General features: G+C 40.2%; 1 protein-coding gene across 10 annotated transcripts in view; it reads right to left on the reverse strand.

Annotated features, from left to right (window-relative positions):
- Positions 1–3,529: 3,529 nt before the first annotated feature.
- R3HDM1 (R3H domain containing 1) overlaps positions 3,530–21,019 on the reverse strand; it is a 172,819-nt gene continuing 155,329 nt past the window's right edge. For 8 of the 10 annotated variants that reach the window (XM_006100437.3, XM_023764021.1, XM_023764018.1 and 5 more), the window contains 5 exons: positions 18,704–18,876; positions 11,526–11,670; positions 6,116–6,198; positions 5,600–5,684; positions 3,530–4,847 (listed from right to left, as the gene is read on the reverse strand). In XM_006100437.3, coding sequence (XP_006100499.1) covers positions 4,486–4,847; positions 5,600–5,684; positions 6,116–6,198; positions 11,526–11,670; positions 18,704–18,876 — 848 coding nt within the window. In that variant the 3' untranslated portion in view covers positions 3,530–4,485. Of the gene's footprint in view, positions 4,848–5,599; positions 5,685–6,115; positions 6,199–11,525; positions 11,671–15,350; positions 15,485–18,703; positions 18,877–21,019 lie in introns of those variants that run through there. The other 2 variants (XM_023764020.1, XM_023764022.1) reach the window with 2 other exon arrangements.

The raw sequence follows: 21,019 nt of genomic DNA on the forward strand, positions 1-21,019 counted from the left end.
GTCCCTTCCTTACACTCCTCCAATAGTCTGATGCTGGTGAAATCAAACCAAAATGATTCCAAGAGTAGACACTAAAGAGGAAAATAGCTAATAAGCATGCACTATGCAGTTTGAGCATATGTGGGCTTGGGACTAGGTTAAAGGGCAGCTGTGTGTACCTGTTCCTCATGCTGATGAAGGGCTGTGGGCTGAATGGCTATACCCGAGACTTTGCTTCCTTTAGCATCTGTTCATAGACTCTGAGAATTCCAAGCAACATGGGACCAGCTTTAAATCACGCCACCAAGGACAGAGCACCTTTATGCTAGGGCCACACTGGGAACCAGAAGATGGAATCTACTGTGCTTTCTGCCTTTGAAAACTGTAACGTACCACATCTCATTATCTGCTGGGCAGACAGTAACCAGGATTCGGGATCTGGCCATTTTCACAAAGGCCCTGGGGCTGGTCTGTTGAAGTTGCACACTTCCATTTTTTCTGTTGCTGACATGTAAAGAACCCAACTTTTCAGCTGCTGAGGTAGGTGCCGATGTGCTGGCGTGACTCTTCCCAAGCCACTCTGGCATTGTGGCCTCTCCTGAGGCCTGTTTTCACACTATGCATAGGCCACAGGTCCCTACTTGGTGGGATCAGAAAAACAATTTTTTTTTAGCCTGCAGCAGGAGAGTGGGATGGTGCAGATTAGATTCTTCCTTTGTCATCAGCTCAGATGTCAAGCTAGTTATTTTAAAATATTTTTGTTGATTTCAGAGAGGAAGGGAGAGGGAGAGAAACATCAATGACAAGAATCATGGATCGGCTGCCTCCTGTACGACCCACACTGGGGATCAAGCCGGAAACCCGGAATGTGCCCTAACTGGGAATCGAACTGTGATCTCCTAGTTCATAGGTGGATGCTCAACCACTGAGCTATGCCAGCCAGGCTAAGCTAGTTATATTAATGACTGTTAGCATCATGGCAAACACTTTGTGCTCGAGATTCACACACACATACCCAATATATCCATGTTCTTCATGGATAAAGGTTGAAGAACTAACCACAAGCCATATTTTCAGCTTTCTTATAAAGTAGAAATGGCCCAGCCGGTGTGGCTCAGTGGTTGAGCATCGACCTATGAATCAGAAGGTCCTGAGTTCGATTCCTGTCAGGGCACATGCCCAGGTTTAGGGTTGATCCCCAGTGTGGGACTTGTAGGAGGCAGCCAATTAATGATTCGCTCTCATCGTTGATGTTTCTCTCTCCCTCTCCCTTCCTCTCTGAAATCAATAAAAACATATTAAAAAAAATAAAGTAGAAGTGAAAAGTTATTAAAGGCCTTCTGTTATTCCCAAAGAAGGGGCTGCTGGAGTTGCTAATACAGGGTGGGACAAAGGCAGGAAAATAACAATAATACAAGACTAAACTGTTTCACATACAACTGTAAACCTAATTTTGTCCCACCCTGTATTGGCACAGGTAGCAGTAGCCTGTTTTATTCATAAAAGTACTCTCTGCTCCTAAATATGGGCAGTGCTCTGGGGAAAACCAGCCAGGACTGTGGGACATCTGAAGCTATCCTTAGGAAGGTTTAGTCTGGGTCAAATCACATTTTAAATGCTTCCTGTGTGTGCTTTAGCATTTTTCTATAGGTAAAATCAGATTCTAGAAAAAGAACAGGGGAATATAATCAGGGAATGGGTGCATTATTTTTATGTGTGTATGGGGGAGGGTTGGCAATTTCATATTCCCATGTGATTATCAGGGAATGGGGGTAGTGGTGGTGGTGGCGGCTAAGAGCTGACTTAACAATAGCCTCACTGATTTCTTATTTCCTCTGAGCAGATGTCAACTCTTACAGGGTAAACTAAGGATCTTTTAGGTTTTACGTACGGCATGGTGACTATAATTAATACGGTGCTGTATATTTGAGTTGCTAAGAGATCTTAAAGGTTCTCATCACAAGAAAAAAATTTTGCAACTATATGAAGTGATGTTAACTAGACTTACTGTGGTGATTATTTCACAATACTAGTATATATACAAATATCAAATAATTATGCTGTACACCTGAAACAAATATGTCAATTATATCTCAATTTAAAAAAAGCCCCCCAAACCTACTCTTAGGTTTACTAGGATTCCTACTGCAGAAGTTAAATATTCGGAAAACTGAAATAAACCACAGGGTTGTGGGTTATTTTTGGTCTCCATCCCCATTCACGGATTGAATAATTCTTGCTGCAATGCTGATCCTAATTGTTTCCCCAAGATCTTTGACTCTCTAGTCAAAAATGATAAAAATTCAATAGGCCTTGAATGTGATTTTCACAGTCCTTACTTTTTCCTCTATGTATAGCTCCTTAATCTGACATGGTTCAAAGGCAGCTCCAACTTCTGCCCCCAGGAACCAAGTGTGGCTTTGCAAATGCTCTGGCATGCCTGAACATCCGTGCTGGTCTGATAACACCTGCTGCTCCTGAGCGCCCCCACTCTGGGCTGCAAGCGAACCAGGCTCCAGTCAAGTTGTATATGGCAGACCCTCCCAGCTTTTGTGTTTCCCAGCACTTTGCTTGGCTAACAAGTAGGGAAAGCTTTTGATACAGCATTTGAGCTAATCTGGACAATCGGATGATCAATATATTGGCTAAGAACACAAATTCTTTAACCAAACAATATTCTATTTTTAGTTATATAAGTACTAGAGGCCTGGTGCACAAATTCGTGCATGGGTGGAGTCCCTTGCCCAGTCCCAATTGGGGCCAGCCGGCCAGGGGGAGGGACTGAGGGAGGTTGGCTGGCTGTGGGAGTGCATTGACCACCATGGGGCAGCTCCTGCATTGAGCATCTGCTCCCTCCTTAGTGGTCAGTGTGTCATAGTGACCTGTTGACCAGTCGCTTAGGCTTTTATATATATAGATGTCATACTCAAATTGTCTACAATTGATTGGTATTTTTTATATATATATTTAATCTTCACCCAAGGATATCTTTCCCCCATTGTTTCTTAGAGCGGAAGGGAGGGTTGGAGAGGGAAGGAGAGAAACATCGATTGGTATGCACAGGAATGGGGCCTGGAATGGGGCCGGGGATCTGAACCTGCAATTGGGGTATATGCTCTTGACTGGGAATCAAACGTGTGACCCTTCAGTGTTTGAGCTGGTGCTCCAACCACTGAGCAACACGGGCAAGGTATTGGTATTACATTTATGAGAGAATGAGGTGACATGAATCGTACCCACTAAAATCACTGCCACAGAGAAAGTGATGCTTTGTAAAACGTTTTGTAAGATGAGGGGTTTACTACACAATGCAATATACAGATGATGTATTATAGAATTGTGCCCCTGAAACCAACCTATAATTTTAGTAATCAAGGTCACCCCAATAAATTCAATATAAATGATTAAATAAATAAGGAAAAAAAGCAAAAATGAAGGGTTTACTGTCTTTCATCTTTAAGTCTGAAATTAAAATCTGCAGGACAGGTTAGGTCTTTATTACTGGCACTCATTTAAAAAGGTGATTTTAATTTACAAAAGACAAAGTGGGTCTATATTTGTAAACATTTATTCTCTTGAACTGAAAAAGGCTTGCATCAGCACACATTGTACAGCCTTTCAAATTACACAGAATTGAAAAAAAAGGTTCCTTGTAATTAGTGCAATGAATCTTTGATGTCCAGTGATCTGCTGCAAACAATGAAAACAAACTTTAAACTGCTTAAGAAGTTTCCAGCACTCATCAAATGCATTTCTGTAGGTGACAAAAAATCCACGAGGAGGGGAATGCAAGTAAGTGGCATTAAGTTATTGGAAGGACTTAAAAAAGTATTTTCCAGCCTAGAATGATTCCTATTCCCCTTTGAGTCTAAGTGGTTTGATTGAGAGGCCTTAAGAACATAATTTACTTCACACTTAATGGTCATACTACCTAAATGAATAAGGAAAGAACCCACTGAGGGAATTCTGTGTTTTCTGGAAATTGTTTCTGTGTTTAGAGATACAGGGGAAGAGTAATCTGCTTGCGGGCTCTCCTTAGTTACCTTTCAGCCCCTCAAAAAGACAGCAAATGGTTCTGACTTGGTTATTCTATTCCTGTATTCTTTTCCCCCAAATTCTATGTTGGATCACACTGTGCTGGCTGCAAAAAAGAAATACAGGTTGCAACTAATTGTAATAATTTTGAAGAATAATTTGCTGTACAACAGAGCTTTGGATCTGATACAAGAATTCAGAAATATAAAACAAAATAACTATAAAAGTCAGGAGACATTTGAACAGCATTTCCTCAGAAAAAGCTGTATAACTCCGATGTGGATTCCTAGTCACTGGGGTGCAGTGTGGATCTCCCTCTTTGCTGGAACACCGGCCTGTCTTCAAAAGCTGTTTCACCCTGACCACACCCCCTAGGAGTCTCTATCATGTTAACAGGAGCTCTGAATACCAAGCCAATTAAAGATGGGAGAGCACAGGGGAATCATAAAGGCCCAGGGTCCAAGGTGACTGTTACTGAGAACTTGCCCTTTCCAAAATGTGAAAGTCATAGTGCTTCTTGCTTGTTCTCAGCTTAAATTTGTTAACTGAGTTAATTTGTTTCTTCAATGCATTCTGTGCAGCTGAGATGGAGGGGAATGTGGCTAGGACGGTGTACGTGGAGGCCAAGTCAATGGGTTTAGAGCGTTCAGAATTGATAGTGCCGTCCCCGCTGCCACAGCAGAGCGGGTGACGACGCAGCTGGGACTGGGACTGGGGGTCCCGCAGCCACCGGATCTTGGCGCCAATTTTAAAGAGTTCCCCAAAGAGCTTCTCGGCTTCCATGCGAGTTATTCCATCTGGTAGTTCAGTAATTTCCAAGACTTTCCCAACAACTAGAAGGGAAAAGGTGTAGGATTAACAATCCCTGTTACTGAAGAGAGGCAAAATGTACTCTAAACCCAATATGACATAGAAAATGAACAGAATTTTCTAAAACCATTCAAATCCACAAAAGTATAATGGTTATGATAATCTTTCAATCATTCCTATGTACCCCCGGCAAGGAGTGCAGAGCTAACAGTGCCAACTACCCATTTCAGTCTTCACTGACAGCTGCACACACACAACACAGCATTGCACAGTGGCTCCTCCCAATGAGGTGTGTGCTTCTGGGCAGCTCCCTGCACCTCACGGTCCCAGTGTAAAAGGAAGATAGCAACACTTGCCCTACACACCCAAGGAAGCTGAGTAGAAAGTTAAGGTGCATATTTGACAGCACTTTGCCACGGAAGGTGACATATTTGTTCATTCACACTACCTCCATATGGATGTAAGGGCTACTTCCTTTCTCAAAGAATAGAGGCAAAGAGCTCAGTCTACCTGTACTTGTCACACACATCGTTTCCCTTTGGTCTTTTCATCCCTCCTAAACCCAACCTGTACCTTACTATGCTCTTCAACTTGAGATGAAATAGCACTGAAAGAGCATATTCAAACACCCTATATTATGGATGGCATAATTCCCTATGATCTTTGCAGGACTCCAGGGAGAGGAAAACCCATTTCTGTGCTGGGGTACAGTTTTAAAGACTGGTGATGTGGTCAACAGTTTGTAGAAGCACATCCAGCCGTCTCAGGGACACACCTGCTTCTCCTGCACCAAGGTCAGTGGATGCAGCTTTCTTAGCTTGTTTCCTTCCTCGGTTTCCATGCCTGTTGCCAGACTGACCCTGAAAACCCACCAACAGATGAGAAATAAGGTTAACAATGCTGACAAATATGTTTGTAATGTTTAAACACTTAATACCTAACCATACTCAATCTGGGTTTTGTATTTCAGCAGAAAAATTCAACCCCAGGCCTCTTGAATTCCGCCTTTGTGGCAGTGGCCCCCCTGTCCCTCACTATGACCAGTCACTTTCTGGGCTTTCCTGAGCAGCATGTCCTGCACCTAGCCCACCCGGGATACTGCCCAGCCAAGCAGCACCACTGTCCCCTGGCTCTGCTCTCGATGAGGCAGTGACAACACTAAGAAACCCACGGCTGAGGCAGAGAGCTCTCCCTGTGCAGTGCCAATAGGAAGGCCCAGGCCCGCACTCAGCCACAGACGTACGATGCTCTGCCAACAACGCCGACAAGGTCTGACGGCCGGCACTCTCACCTGCTGGGGTGGCAAGTGTCCATGCAGAACAGTAGGAGGGTTGTACTGCAGTGGTTGGCCAAGTAATGGATACCTGGCATCTCCTGAAAGTCAACAGAAACATTTTTATATTTTTCTCTACTCAGTTATAACATACTTCCTAGAGTTTTCTAAATTGTCTCAGTTCAGTAGGTACTGACATAGTTTTAAAAGAATTAAAAGTCCTAAATATCCTTTAAAAAGTTGGGGTAAACTTCTCAAAGGACTAAGAACTAATAAAAGTAGTTATGAAGGAGGGTAAGTGGTGGGAACTGGGGTGACGGGATAGGATGAAGAGAAACTTCTCTATATATCTTAACATTCCAGATGAAATCCACCAAAATGACTATAAATACCTCCTCTAACCACTTGAGATGCTAAAATCCACATTTTCTCTAATGATTAACAATGAATATAACTTACATTTCAGAAGGAAAAGACCCTAAAAAAAACTCCCTAGCTCCCTAAATTCACAATTAACTACTATAAATATTTGCATGCATGTATTTACATATATGCATACAAACATTTTTAGAGTCTTAACCAATAGGAGTATTTACACTATAAGCTCTCTTTAAAGTTTGTATTTTTAATTTCCTCTTGCTTAGAAAGAGTGGCACAGTTCTTTAAGGTATTCATGAGCAAGTATGCTCTTCCTGAATCAACGAGTGTGGGCTAGTCAGGAGGGAGACCCTCCAATTATTTTGGTTCACTCAGGAATGCCTGAAGTATTACATGGAAAGGGCTTAATAAATGCTGACTGCAAAAACCTTGTCCTGGAGAAGAATGCTTTCATTTGCTATATTCTCTTCTTATTTTAACCACAAATCCCCACATTTAGCACACTCCATGTTTGGAAGAGGGTGATAGGCAGGTGCTGGAAAGCCTCTTCAGGAAATGATGCATCCCCTTTCTTGACAGTTTCATAGCAGAGAGAAGCAGGTGTGAACTCCCTACCCCTCTATGGGCTCTTTTCTGATGTTGCTTGGGCAGCTCCCTGGCAGAACACACCCATGACATACTTGCTCCTTCCCAAGCACTAGCTGAAGGGCAGATATGACATAGAGGCTTAGCACTGAGACCAGACATGCACATGTGAATTGTGAAGATGCATAAAAAACAGCTGCAAAGAAGTCAGAGTTAAGTTTAGGCCCATGGAGCAGTATTCTTTTCAAATATGGAGATGAGGTTGTAGTCGGCAGTAACCAAAGATCCATCCTTATAGACTGTGCTCTGTGCTCCTCTTGGGGCCGTGGTTGGCAAACTGGGGCTCGTGAGCCACATGCGGCTCTTTGGCCCATTGAGTGTGGCTCTTCCTAAGCCGTAGGAGTACCCTAATTAAGTTAAGAACAATGTACCTACCTATATAGTTTAAGTTTAAAAAATTTGGCTCTCAAAAGAAATTTCAATCGTTGTACTGTTGATATTTGGCTCTGTTGACTAATGAGTTTGCCGACCACTGTCTTGGGGCATTCATACTAGACGAGGCATCTCAATATTACTATATTGCCATATAGTTTCAACCCACATGCTATTTCAATTTCTTCTTTTATTTATTTTTAATTGTTTGAAGTAATACATATGTCTTTTCCCCCCCATTGACCTCTCCCCAGCACTCCCATCCAACACATGCCCTCACCCCCCTACTGTCTGTGTCCATTGGTTATGCTTACTTGCCGGAAGCCAATTCCAGCATGCCATAATTGCAAGAGTTTCATCAAAAGGTTGATGGAACTTGGGGACTCAACAAGGGCTGAGTCACATATGTTGTCACCTATTGGGAATGGCTGATGGCATTTCCCCAAACCTGAAAAGGGATGATTTGTTTGCTGCCAGACAGCTCAGGGCATCTTAATCTACATGTTATTGCCTCCTACTGGCCAAACACCTGAACATCCTAGGCTAATTCCCCCAATCTGACAATGGACTCTGTATATGAAACCCTGACCCTTTGAAGTGTTTATTTCCACCTCGCCTCAGGACAATTTGTGTTAATAAAAAGCACGGGGTCCTGAGACGAGGAGATCTTAGTTCCTTTTAGCTAAGCTCCTCTGACCTCCATATGCCTTTCAAAATTATGCTTCGTCTCTGGACTCTTAAAGTTATACACGGCCCCTTTTCCAGATTGCTGAACCCTTCTTAATGCCGGAACAAGAATCCTGGCACTTAGTAGTATATGCATGCATACAAGTCCTTTGGTTGATTTCTTACTCCCTCCTCCCAGCCTTCCCTCATAGGTTGGACAGTCTGTTCCATGCTTCTATGTCTCTGGTTCTATTTTTTGTTCATCAGTTTATGTTGTTCACTATATTCCACAAATGAGTGAGATCATGTGATATTTATCCTTCTTCAACTGGCTTATTTCTTTTATTTTTTATAAGAGAAAGCTTCTTTAGAAAGTCACAGGAGTGGAAGAAGTCAGCTGTAGAAGAAATGGGCTCAGGAAACAAAGTTACAGAGGCAGAGAAGGGCCCTTGGAGCTTGGGAGAAAGGTAAGGGTAACGTGCCCGGGGGGAAGAAGAGCGGGAGGGGAAAGTGTGAGTGTGCTCTTGGGAGGGAGAACCGCCTCACTTTATAACATGCTTTATTTTTCTGGATTAAAGTAATTGGCTTTGTAGAAAATTTGGAAATAGAGTATTGTTTACAAAGGAGAAAATAAAAAGCACCTTAGTAATTCCATCATTTCTAACATTTTGGTGTGTACCTTTCCAGTCTTTGTTCTACATGTGTATGCTCACACATGTGTATATGTTATTTTATAATTCTTTTAAAAAATGAAGACATAATTAACATAACACAAAATGCACATCTTTAGTGATAGGTTTGAAGACTTCTAACAACTTTAAGAGTCCCTGTAATCATGCCCCAGAAAAGATAACGACCATTTCCATTTCCTAAAAAGTTCCCTCAAGCTCGTTTCCAGTCAACTCCATATCCCATCCATACCATGATCTGATTTCTAACGTTGGGTTAGTTCACCTTTAGTTGGAGTTCATATAATTGGAATCATATAGTATGTCTTCTTTTGTGTGTCTGGTTTGTTTTTTGCTTATGTAACTTTGAGCTTCTTCCATGTTGTTGCATGTCAGTAGTTTGCTTTGTTCATTTTCATTGCTGAGCAGGATTCCATTGCAAGGATAGGCGACAACTTGTTTATCCAGTCTCCACTGTTGGATATTTGGGTCTGTCCAGTTTGGCTATGATAGGTTGTTATAAATGTTCTTGGACAAGTCCTCATAAACACGTTTCCACATCTCTTGGGTAAATACCTAGTAGGGCAACTGCTACATTCTAAGACACTATTAAATCTTTTCTCAAAGGGCTTTTATCATTTTACACTCCCACACCAATGTGAGAATCTTAGTTGCTCTGTATCTTCACCAACATTCGGTGTTGGTAGTTTTTTTTTGATTATAGCCATTCTAGTGGGGGCAAAATAGTATTTCACTCAGATTTTAATATTTCTTTCCCTAATGAATAATGATGCTGAGCATCTTTTCCAGGTCTTCTTTTTTGAAATGTCCATGAAACGTATTTTTAAAAATCACCTACGTTTCAATGATTTCCCCTTTAAATGATTCTTTAAAACATGATTTTTAGAAAACTGCATAGTATTCCTTATATATGGATATACTATAATCTAATTCTTACTTAAGGACATTTATGTTGTTCTGAAAAGAAGTTTTGCTATAGAATAAACTCTTCTGTACATAAATCATTGTTTGCAATGATTGCGTGCATTTATCCTTATAGTAAATTCCAGAAAATAAAACCAATCATTTCCATATTATTTTATAACTAGAGGCCCGGTGCACAAAAATTTGTGCACTTGGGGGGGTCCCTCAGCCCGGCCTGTGCCCTCTCACAGTCTGGGACCCCTTGGGGGATGTCCACCTGCTGGCTTAGGCCCGCTCCCTGGGGGATTGGGCCTAAGCTGGCAGTCAGACATCCCTCTGGCAGCCCGGCAGCCCTCGGGGGATGTCCACTTGCCAGCGGGGAGCAGGCCTAAGCTGCAGTCGGACATCCTTAGCGCTGCTGAGGAGGCGGGAGAGGCTCCCACCACCACCACTGTACTGGAAGCCGTCAGCCTGGCTTGTGGCTGAGCAGAGCTCCCGCTGTGGGAGCACACTGACCACCAGGGGGCAGCTCCTGCATTGAGCGTCTGGCCCCTGGTGGTCAGTGTGTGTCATAGTGACCAGTCATTCCCAGTTGTTCTGCTGTTAGGGTCAATTTGCATATTACCCTTTTATTATATAGGATAGAGGCCTGGTGCATGGGTGGGGGCCGGCTGGTTTGCCCTGAAGGGTGTCCCGGATCAGGGTGGGGGTCCCGCTGGAATGCCTGGCCAGCCTGGTGAGGGGTTGATGGGTGTTTGCAGGCTGGTCACACCCCCTTCAGGGTGGGGGTCCCCACTGGGGTGCCTGGCCAGTCTGGGTGAGGGGCTGAGGGCCGTTTTCAGGCTGGCCAAGCACCCCCAGCGACAGAAGCTCCCAGCCTCTCCTTTTTTTCTTTATTCTGGGATTTATTTACCTTCTATAATTGAAACTTTGTAGCCTGGAGTGGAGCTCAGAGCCGGCCAGGGCAGGCGGGAGGAAAGCTTGGCTTCCTCCATCATCAGGGGCAACCCAAGGCTCCAGCTCCGTGGCCACAGCCAGCTGAAAGCAGGTATCTAGGGTTTATTTACCTTCTATAATTGAAACTTTGTTGCTTTGAGTGGAGCTCAGAGCCAAGGCCGTGGCAGGCAGGAAGCTTGGCTTCCTCCATCATTGGGGCAACCAAGCCTCCTGCTTGCTCCAGCTCCGTGCCAGCTCCGTGGCTGCCGGCCGCCATCTTGGCTGGGTTAATTTGCATATAGTTGCTCTGATTGGCTGGTGGGCATGGCTTAAGGTGCAGCAAAGGTACGGTCAATTTGCATGTTTGTCTTTTATTAGTGTAGATCATTGCTTTTGTGTGTATTTCTCCAACTAGACTGAGAATTGATGAGGATGAAGACTTCATCTTATTCATTTTTGTACATCAGGGTGATAGCAAGTTCTCAATAAATATTTGTTGAATAAGTTTCTGAATGAACTCTTGAGATATATTACTCCAATATAGAAATTAGAAATATAAAACAATTATAGAACATTTTTTATGGAGGAATGGAGTCTAAGGATAATAAGTTAAAACCATTTTAATTCTGTCATGCAAGTAATTACTAAATTAGTAATTAATTATTAATTAGTAATGAAATATTAAGGTCAGAAGAGTATATGGTAATAAATACGCCTGGTGAAGGTGGAAATGTAGTGCCGTGGAAAACTGGAAGGTAGCAATACCAAGATAAATCACAGATATTACGATTCATATTTTAAAATTCTGTGAGGCTGTGACTAGTTGCGTGCACACGTACCTTGCCCAGGGATAAAAGGTCTAGAAAACGGGGGGATGATGGTAAGTGGTGGTCCAGAAGAACGAACAGTTTTCAGGGTGGATAGCTGAGCTGGTGCTGGCGAAGGAGCTGGTGAGATAATGGGACTACTGAGTTGAGGGCTGTGCTGTAATTACATCAAGAAAATGGAACAGCACTTAGTCAGGCTTTTTTCAAGTTTCCTTTGGACAAAAATTTTTATTCTTTTTGATTATAAATATGATACTACAATAATATATACTTGTTATTACAAAAATTAAAACATTATGGAAATTTATAATTTCCAACTCCCGAAGATAAGCACTGGTAACAGATTGTTTCTATGCATATGTATCCACACAGCCATGTTTTACAAAAATGAAAATAGACTGTACACCTTATTTTTGAATCTTTCTTTTGTACCTAGATGATAATATTGTAGATACTTCTTTTTTTTTTTAAATTTTTTATATATTTTTTATTGATTTTTTACAGAGAGGAAAGGAGAGAGATAGAGAGTCAGAAACACCGATGAGAGAGAAACATCGATCAGGTGCCTTCTGCACATCTCTCACTGGGGATGTGCCCGCAACCTAGGTACATGCCCTTGACCGGAATCGAACCCGGGACCCTTCAGTCCGCAGGCCGACGCTCTATCCACTGAGCCAAACCGGTTTCGGCTATTGTAGATACTTCTTGATGAGAGAATATTTACATCAACCTCATTCTTTTTTTCACATTAACTGTTTTAACATTTCATTTTAAAACAATTCACCCCTGAAGAACAGTTGCAAAAATAGTACAATTCTCAGATTTTTCAAAGGTTAATATTCTATTATACTGGATTTATCATTTTTTTCTGAGCTATTTGAGATCAATTGCTCACAACACCCCCTATCTTGAAATAACTTGTCTATTTCCTAAAAACACAAAAGTGCCACTAATTGTCACACTAATGTACTTCATAGAAAAAAAAAATTGAACTAGTCCAGAATCCAATCTAGAATGGAGTGAAGTGTTGCATTTAGTTGCCATGTCTCTTTGATCTCCTTTAATCTGGAACAGAGCCCCAGTCTTATTTCTCTTTCATGGACTCTGACATTTCTGAAGGTCATTCTGAAGATCAGTTATTTTGTGAAATGTTCCTCAATTTTGGTTTGCCTGCTGTTTTCTTTTCTTTTTTTAATATTTTTTATTGATTTCAGAGAGGAAGGGAGAGGGAGAGAGAGCTAGAAACATCAATGATGAGAGAGAACCATTGATCGGCTGCCTCCACTGGGGAACAAACCTGCAACCAGAGCACACGCCCTTGACCGGAATCGAACCTGGGACCCTTCAGTCTGCAGGCTGAGGCTCTACCCACTGATGCCTGCTGTTTTCTTATCAAAATGTTCACAATAGCCCTAACCAGTTTGGCTCAGTGGATAGAGCGTCGGCCTGCGGACTGAAAGGTCCCAGGTTTGATTGCAGTCAAGGGCATGTACCTTGGTTGCAGGCACATCCCCAGTAGAGGGTGTGCAGGAGGCAGCTGATCCATGTTTCTCTCTCATCGATGTTTCTAACTCTCTATCCCTCTCCCTTCCTCTCTGTAAAAAAATCAATAAAATAAAAAAAATGTTCACAATAACCCTGGCTAGATAGCTCAGTTGGTTAGAGCATCATCCCAATGTGCTAAGGTTGAAGTTTAGATCCCTGGTCAGGGCACACAAGAATCGACTTACGAATGCATAAATATGTGGAACAACAAATCAATGTTCTCTTTCTCCTTTCCTACCCCCCCTCTCAAGTCAATTAAAAAAAAAAAAGTTCATGATATACATTTGGTGAGGGAATACCAGAGAAGTGATATTGTGTCCTTCTCAGTGCATCATATGAGAAGGAACATGCTGTCCATATGTCATAACAGTACTGGTGATGTTTTTATTTTAACAGCTTGGTGAAGGTGGTGACTGATAGGTTTCTCCACTGTCAAATTACTATTTTTTCCTTTCTAGTTATAAATGTATCTTGTGGGGAGATCATATCTCTGAACAGAGATTATTTTACTTCTCTTTCCCATTTGAAAGTCTTTTATTTCTTTTTCTTGTCTAATTGCTCTGGATAGGACTTACAGTATGATGCTGCTTGAGAGAAGACACTTTGTATGATATCTACCTTTTAAAATTTATTGAACCCGGCCAGCATGGCTCAGTGGTTGAGCACTGACCTATGAACCAGGAGGTCATGGTTCGATTCCCGGCCAGGGCACATGCAGAAGGCAGCCGATCAGTGAGTCTCTCTCAGCACTGATCTTTCTCTCTCTCTCTCTCTCTCTCTCTCTCTCTCTCTCTCTCTCTCTCTCTCTCTCTCTCCCTCTGAAATCAATAAAATATTTTAAAAAATCTATTGAGACTTACTATGTGGATTAACATATGGTCTATCCTAGAAAATGTCCATGTGCACCTAAGAGAATGTATATGGTGCTGCTATCCGGTAGTGTTCTCCATATGTCTGTTAGATCTAGTTGGTTTACTGTTCTTTATTTCCTTACTTATCTTCTGTCTGGTTATTCTAACCATTATTGAGAGTGGAGTATTAGAGTCTCCAAATATTATTGTAGAATTATCTATTTCCCCTTTAAATGTGTACGTTTTTGCTTCATGCATTTTGATTGTCTATTATTAGATGCATGCTTTTATTTGTTATATCTTATTGCTGACTTGAAACTTTTATTAGTATATAATGTCCGTTGTATCTTGCAAACACTTTTGATCTACTATTATTTTTTTGCTACTATTTTTCTAAATGACTTAAAGTTCTTTTTTGTTCCTCATTTCCTGCACTACTGTCTTCTTTTGTGACTACTTGACTGTTTTGTAGTAAAATGTTTAAATTCCTTTCTCATTTCTTTTTGTATATATTCCATATATTTTTTTTCTTTATGATTACCTTGGGGATCACACTTAACATCCTCATTTGGCCCTAGCTGGTTTCAGCTCCATGGCTAGACTGTCAGTTTGTGGACTGAAGGGTCCCGGGTTCAATTCCGGTCAAGGGCACATGCCCAGGTTGTGGGTTCGATCTCCAGCAGGGGGTGTGCAGGAGGCAGCCAATCAATGATTCTCTCTCATCATTGATGTTTCTCTCTCTCTCTTCCTCTCTCCCTCTCTGAAATCAACATAAATATATTAAAAGAAAACAAAAAAACATCCTCTTTTGTTTGATGGTGTTATAAAATTACATTTTTATACACTATATGCCCCCAAACAACCCAATAATACTTTTTTTTTTTTAAACTCACCTGAGGACATGCTTAGAGGGAGGGAGAGAGGGAGAGAAACATTGATTGGTTGCCTTCTGTACACTAATTCTTTTAAGTGCATTAGTCTCTTAAATAATGTAGGAAACAAAATGAGGAGTTACAAACCAAAGTTACAAAAAAACTACCTTTTAGATAACTTAAAAAAATCGAGTCTCTTAAATCATGTACAAAGCAAAAAGTAGACTTACAAACCACTGATATTATACTATTAGCTTTTATAATTGCCCATGAATTTAACTGAGAGCTCTATTTCTTCAATATGCCTTTGTGTTGCTGCCCAATGTCCTTTCATTTCACTCTGCAGCACTCCTTTGCGAATTTCATGCAGGGTAGGGCTCAGCTTTTTTTTATCTGGAATTCTGAATTTTCCCCTTACTTTTGAAGGAAAGTTTTGCCACATGAAGGATCTTTTTTTTTTTTTATAAATATATTTTTATTGATTTAGAGAGGAAGGAAGAGGGATAGAGAGAAACATCAATGGTGAAAGAGAATCATTGATTGGCCGCCTCCTGCATGCCCCCTACTGGGGATAGAGCCTGTAACCTGGGCTCAAACTGTGACCTCCTGGTTCATAGGTCGACGCTCAACTGCTGGGCCAGATGAAAGATCTTGATTGGCAGTTTTTCTTCTTTTTGCTAATCCTCATCAAGCATATTTGTTTCTATTGATTTTTTTAGAGAGAGTGGGAGGGAAGGAGAGAGGGAGAGTGAGGGAGGGAGAAAGAGAAATATCTATGTGAGAGAGACACATCAATTGCTTCCTGTATGTGCCCTAACTGGGGCTGGGGGTTGAACCTGCAATCCAGGTATGTGCTCTTGAGTGGGAATTGAACCCAAGACCCTTTGGTGCGCAGGCTGATATGCTAACCGAGAAACACTGGCAAGGGCCAGTTCCTTCATTTAGCAGTTTGAATATACTGACCTGCTGCCGCTAGCCTCCGAAGATTCTGATGAGAAATCTGCTGATTATCTTTTTGAGGCTCCCTTTATATGATGAGTCATTTCTCTCTTACTGCTTTTAATATTCTCTGTTTGTCTTCAAAAAGATTTATTATGTGTCTCAGTATAAGTCTCTTTGAGTTCATTTTAGAGTCTGTGGAGTTGCTTGACAATTATACTCATGGTTTTTTTAAAATCAAATTTTAGAAGTTTTAAGCCATTATTGCCACAAATATCCTCTCTGACCCTTTCTCTCTTCTCCTTCTGGATGCCCACAATATGTATATTGGTCCACTTGATGTTGTCACACAGGTCCCTTAGGCTGTTTACTTTTCTTCATTTTTTTTTTTTTCCTGTCTTTTCCTCTGACTTGGTATTTTCCACTGTACTATTTTCAAGTACACTGATTCTTCCTTCTGCCTGCTCAAATCTGCCACTGAATTCTTCTAGTGAATTTTTTCATTTCAATTACGGTATTTTCAACTCCAGAATTTACTTTTGGTTTCTTTCTAGGTTTTCTGTTTTTATTGATATTTCCATTTTGTTCATACATTTTCTTTCTCCAAATCACCCTTTAGTTCTTCAAGCACCCTTCAGATAGCTGTTTTTAAGCCTCTGTCTAGGTCCTAGACTCTAGGAGATCTGCCATCAGATCTTTTTCAGGGACAATTTCTGTTGATTTATTTTTTTTCCTTTGAATGAGCCATAATTTCTTTTCTTTTTTTTTTTTAAATATATTTTATTGATTTTTTACAGAGAGGAAGAGAGAGAGATAGAGAGTTAGAAACATCGATGAGAGAGAAACATCGACCAGCTGCCTCCTGCACATCTCCCACTGGGGATGTGCCCGCAACCCAGGTACATGCCCTTAACCGGAATCGAACCTGGGACCTTTCAGTCTGCAGGCCGACACTCTATCCACTGAGCCAAACCGGTTTCGGCGGGCCATAATTTCTTGTTTTTTTTTTTGTATGTCTTATGGGGTTTTTTGTTTAAAAGTAGATATTTGACTCTGATAATGTGGTAAGAATGGAAATCAGATTCTCCCATTTTCTCAGGGTTTGCTGGGATTCTTTTTGTTATTGTTTTTGTTTATTGATTGTTGCCAGCTGTTTCAGTGCCAAGGTCAGCCTGACAGCTAACTTTACGGTCTTCCCAGGGTTTTATGGAGCCAATGTGGAATATCAAGACTATTTCCAGTTTTTCAATGTTACAATAGGGAAGAAAAAAATATCCGTGTACACATATTTTTGTATGCTTATTCCACAATTTTTACTGGACAAAATTTTAAGAAGTGAATTTGTGGACCAAAGGCTATGTACCTACACCACAATTTGGAAAAATGTCACTAAACTATACTCCAAAAAGAGTTGTAGTAATGTACAGTACCACCAAGAGTGTACAAGAGTGTTTAACTTCCTATTTCTGCTGACAGTGCAAATTAGTAATCTTTCTAAATTTTCCCAATTATATAAAAAATAACTTTACGTTTCATCTGTTTAATGGCCATTGGCTGTAGTTTGTGAGCTAGCCTATAAATGATCTTTGACTTTTTATTTTGCTATGATTTTGTTATGTGCATTGTAAATATTTTTTGTAATCTTTAAAAAATATCTTTCAAAACCTTTTAATGTGGTAAACTTTCAAATATATAGAGGTGTAGATAGATGAGTATGACAAACTTCCATCTATCCATCATCCAACTTTGTGCTTTCTCCTGCTCTTTTCTCCCTAAAGTATTTAAAGCAAGTCTCAGATATCACAGCATTGCACTTGAAAATATTTTGGTATATAAATATTTCTAAGAGATAAAACTATTTAAAAAATAACACCATTAATCATACTAAAAATTAAAATATTTAAATACTCGCTTTTTGTCCAAAAACATCTTTTGACTGTATCAATATCCAAGAAAGATCCATATGTTGCATCTGATTATTATATCTCTTGAGTCTCTTTTAATCTATAGCAGACTCAGCCTTCATTTCAAAATGCCACTTATCTGTTAAAAAAAACGGGGCCAATTTGTCTAGTAAAATAAGGGCATGATATCTTATAAGTTGTTTTTTTTTCTTCCTGGATTTTCTGTAAATTATTAGCTCGACTTAGAGGCTTGATTAGATTCAGGTTCAAATTTTTTTTTTTAATAAGAGCACATCATGGGATAATGTGCATTTCCTCTACACCATTATCAGGAGGCAAATAAGTTTGGTTGACCCACTTTTAGTGATGCTATGATTGATCAGTTACTTCAAGTGTTGTCTGCCTCATCTATCCATTTTAAAGTTTCCCATAGTCTTTTCCTAAAGTTTCTGGCATTTGCTGATTATTTTTTCTTTTTAATATGTTTTTATTGATTTTAGAGAGAGATGAAGGGAGAGAAAGTGAGAGAGAGAGAGAAAGAAAGATCGATTGGCTGCCTCCTGCATGTGCCCCAACCAAGGCCCAAACCCACTACTTGGGCATGTGCCTTGACTGTGAACTGAATTGGTAACCCTGTGGTGCATGGGAAGATGCTCAACCAACTGAGCCACACTGGCCTGATGGTTTTTTCTTCATCCATTATTTTAATAGGATTCCATAATGATGATTTTAAATTCTACCATTGCTTTTACATTTATTAATTATATTTCTCCTATGATGAACAGCATTCCCTCATCAACTTTCTGGTTACACTAAAATGCAGTTTATATGAAAAAGTAGGATAATGGCATAATTCTTTTTCTTTATCAAATTTTAGATCTAATTTATCTTCTGATTAAAAATTTTTTTTGAATATGCAAAAGTTGGGAAATAATATTTAAATGTTGAAAAAATGTTCTGATATAAGAAGTATTCAAACTTCTTTACTAATCTGTTTGAGGTTTCAAATTCAGTATTAAGGTTTTTAGGTCAATCTTCTGTGACTAAAATATTGAAAGTATTAAAATTAAGCATCTTACCTGAACAATATTGTCTACATTGCTAAATTCCACACACTTCTGTCCTCTCTGGTGATCACAGTAATATTTGTTTTGTTTCCACTGCGGGGGTGAGTGGGCACGAGACTGTGGATTGTTTGGTACATTAAGCTGCATCATCACCATTCCTCCACTAGGTGGTGGAGGTGGCACAGCTGAAAATCACAATTAGGATACTACATTAGCAAACAACATCTTCAAAGACCAAGATAATGGCAATAATTTTACATTTCTGAACAAAATTTTACTATAATATATGTAATATAGATTTAAACCCTAGTGTTTCTTGCAAAAAGTGTTGTTTAAAATGGCATTAAAGTGGACTCTGTAGACCTAAATATCTCACTTATCCTGAAACCAACAAGTCTATAGTTATTCAGAAAAGTCCAATTATCTATTCCAGAAACTAGTGAAGAGTAGCACAATTGAGATATGATATATGAAAGTGCTTAATTAAAAAAACTGAATTAATTGCCCGGCTGGGGTGTGGCTCAATGGTTGAGCATCGACCCAGGAACCAAGAGGTCACTGGTTCCATTCCTGGTCAGGGCACATGCCCGGGTTGTGGGCTCAATCCCCAGTGAGGGGCGTGCAGGAGGCAGCTGACCAATGATGTTTCTCTCTCATCAATGTTTCTATCTCTCTATTCCTCTTCCTTCCCCTCTCTCTAAAACTTAATAAAGCACTAAAAAATAAAAAATAAATTTTAAAACAGGCATTTTTATAAATACAAAGAAAACTGGGAAAAAATAACCTACAGAAACTTTGACATACAGTAGAAAGTTATTTTCTAGTAAGTCGATTTCATGCAGTATAAAAGTTTGGGACTGGAATTAATTAACAAAGCACAATTTTAGTACCCTGAAATGTCCTATGACTCCAGGAAAATTTAAGTTCTTTTATTATGTTTTCCCATCTGAAAAAGGAGGCTAGATAGACCTCCTTGGCTGGCTTTAAAGAGCTGTGATGATTACATATATGTCATATATGTCAAAACACCTTGCTAATTGTACTGTAGAGATAAATGGACTATTATAACTATTTCTTATCGGATTTATTTCTTTTGTGTACCAGTACTGCAGCATTGCTGGTATTAGGCACATAATCTGCCTGCCACTCACCACTTCAGTGTAAGGTAAGGGAGGATCCTGTGCCCTAAAAGGGCCATAGTTTGCACTGCAGTAACCATGGTAGTTCCAGTTCCCCGGAAATAGAACCAACCTGACCTGGCTAGGCAAACCACAGAAGGGCTGACTGCTTAAGGACATCTCAAAGTTCTCCTCAGCCATAGCAGCCTATGTAGATGCAGCCACTATTGGTCATTTATTTAATAATCATTTCTTGTTTCTCATAGACTACATGTTAATAAATCCTTACAATAAAATAAGGTGTTATGATAAAGTATTGTTTAAAACACTGGGGAAGTCTTTGTAGAAGAGGTAATTTTTGAGTAAAAATTTAAGGATGAGCAGGATTTTGGCAAACAGAGGATGGTGGATAGACACTCTCTAGGAAGAGGGAAGAATAGGCACAAAAGTACCTTTGGCATAAAAAAGCATAGAGTATTCTGGAAACAAAGTTCTGGGTAAATTGAGCATGTAAGTATAAATAGGAGGCAAACTTGCTAGCATTTAGATAGAGAATTTATGCAAATTTTTTATTCAGAGGAATGACATGAAGAGACTTCTGTTTCAGGATAATAATTACAATAATTTTTGAACTATCTGTATATGTGCTTGAGGAAGAGAAAAGCTGGGTGTAGGGGAAACATGAAATAAGCAAAAACACCTGATTACTGCAAATAAAACATGAAAAGAATTGACCAAAAGCAGCAGCAGTGGGGAAGGAAAGAAGGTAACAGATTTGCGGAAATCATGAACATGAAAAGGGAGAACAGAGAGAGTTAATTATGACTTTGAGCTTTGTTTTAGTTTATAGATAGGTAAGGAGAAATAGTAAATCTGAAGTCCCTTTGACACATCTGGGTTGGAATGTTCAGTAGATAACTGGCTATATCGTCGTGTCTCAGCAGAAATACGATTAGGGAAGTGTTGGCAAAAAGCAGTAGTTGAAGCCTAGGAGGTGTTGGATTACTTAGGAAGACCTTGAAGAGGAGCCAGAGTGCGCCTAGGAGAGGATCCTAGAGAACATCAATATCTGAGAGGCAAGGAAGGAAGAGCCCGAGGAGGAGAACAGGACAGCAGTGTGCTAATGGCAGCAGTAGGAAGGAAGAAGTAGACTGAGCCTGCCAACTCTGACTTCACATGGTGCCTTAAATATCCTAGGTATACCTCAGCA

The sequence above is a fragment of the Myotis lucifugus genome, unplaced genomic scaffold (genome assembly GCF_000147115.1).
Source record: "Myotis lucifugus unplaced genomic scaffold, Myoluc2.0 scaffold_312, whole genome shotgun sequence".
Classification (NCBI taxonomy): domain Eukaryota; kingdom Metazoa; phylum Chordata; class Mammalia; order Chiroptera; family Vespertilionidae; genus Myotis; species Myotis lucifugus.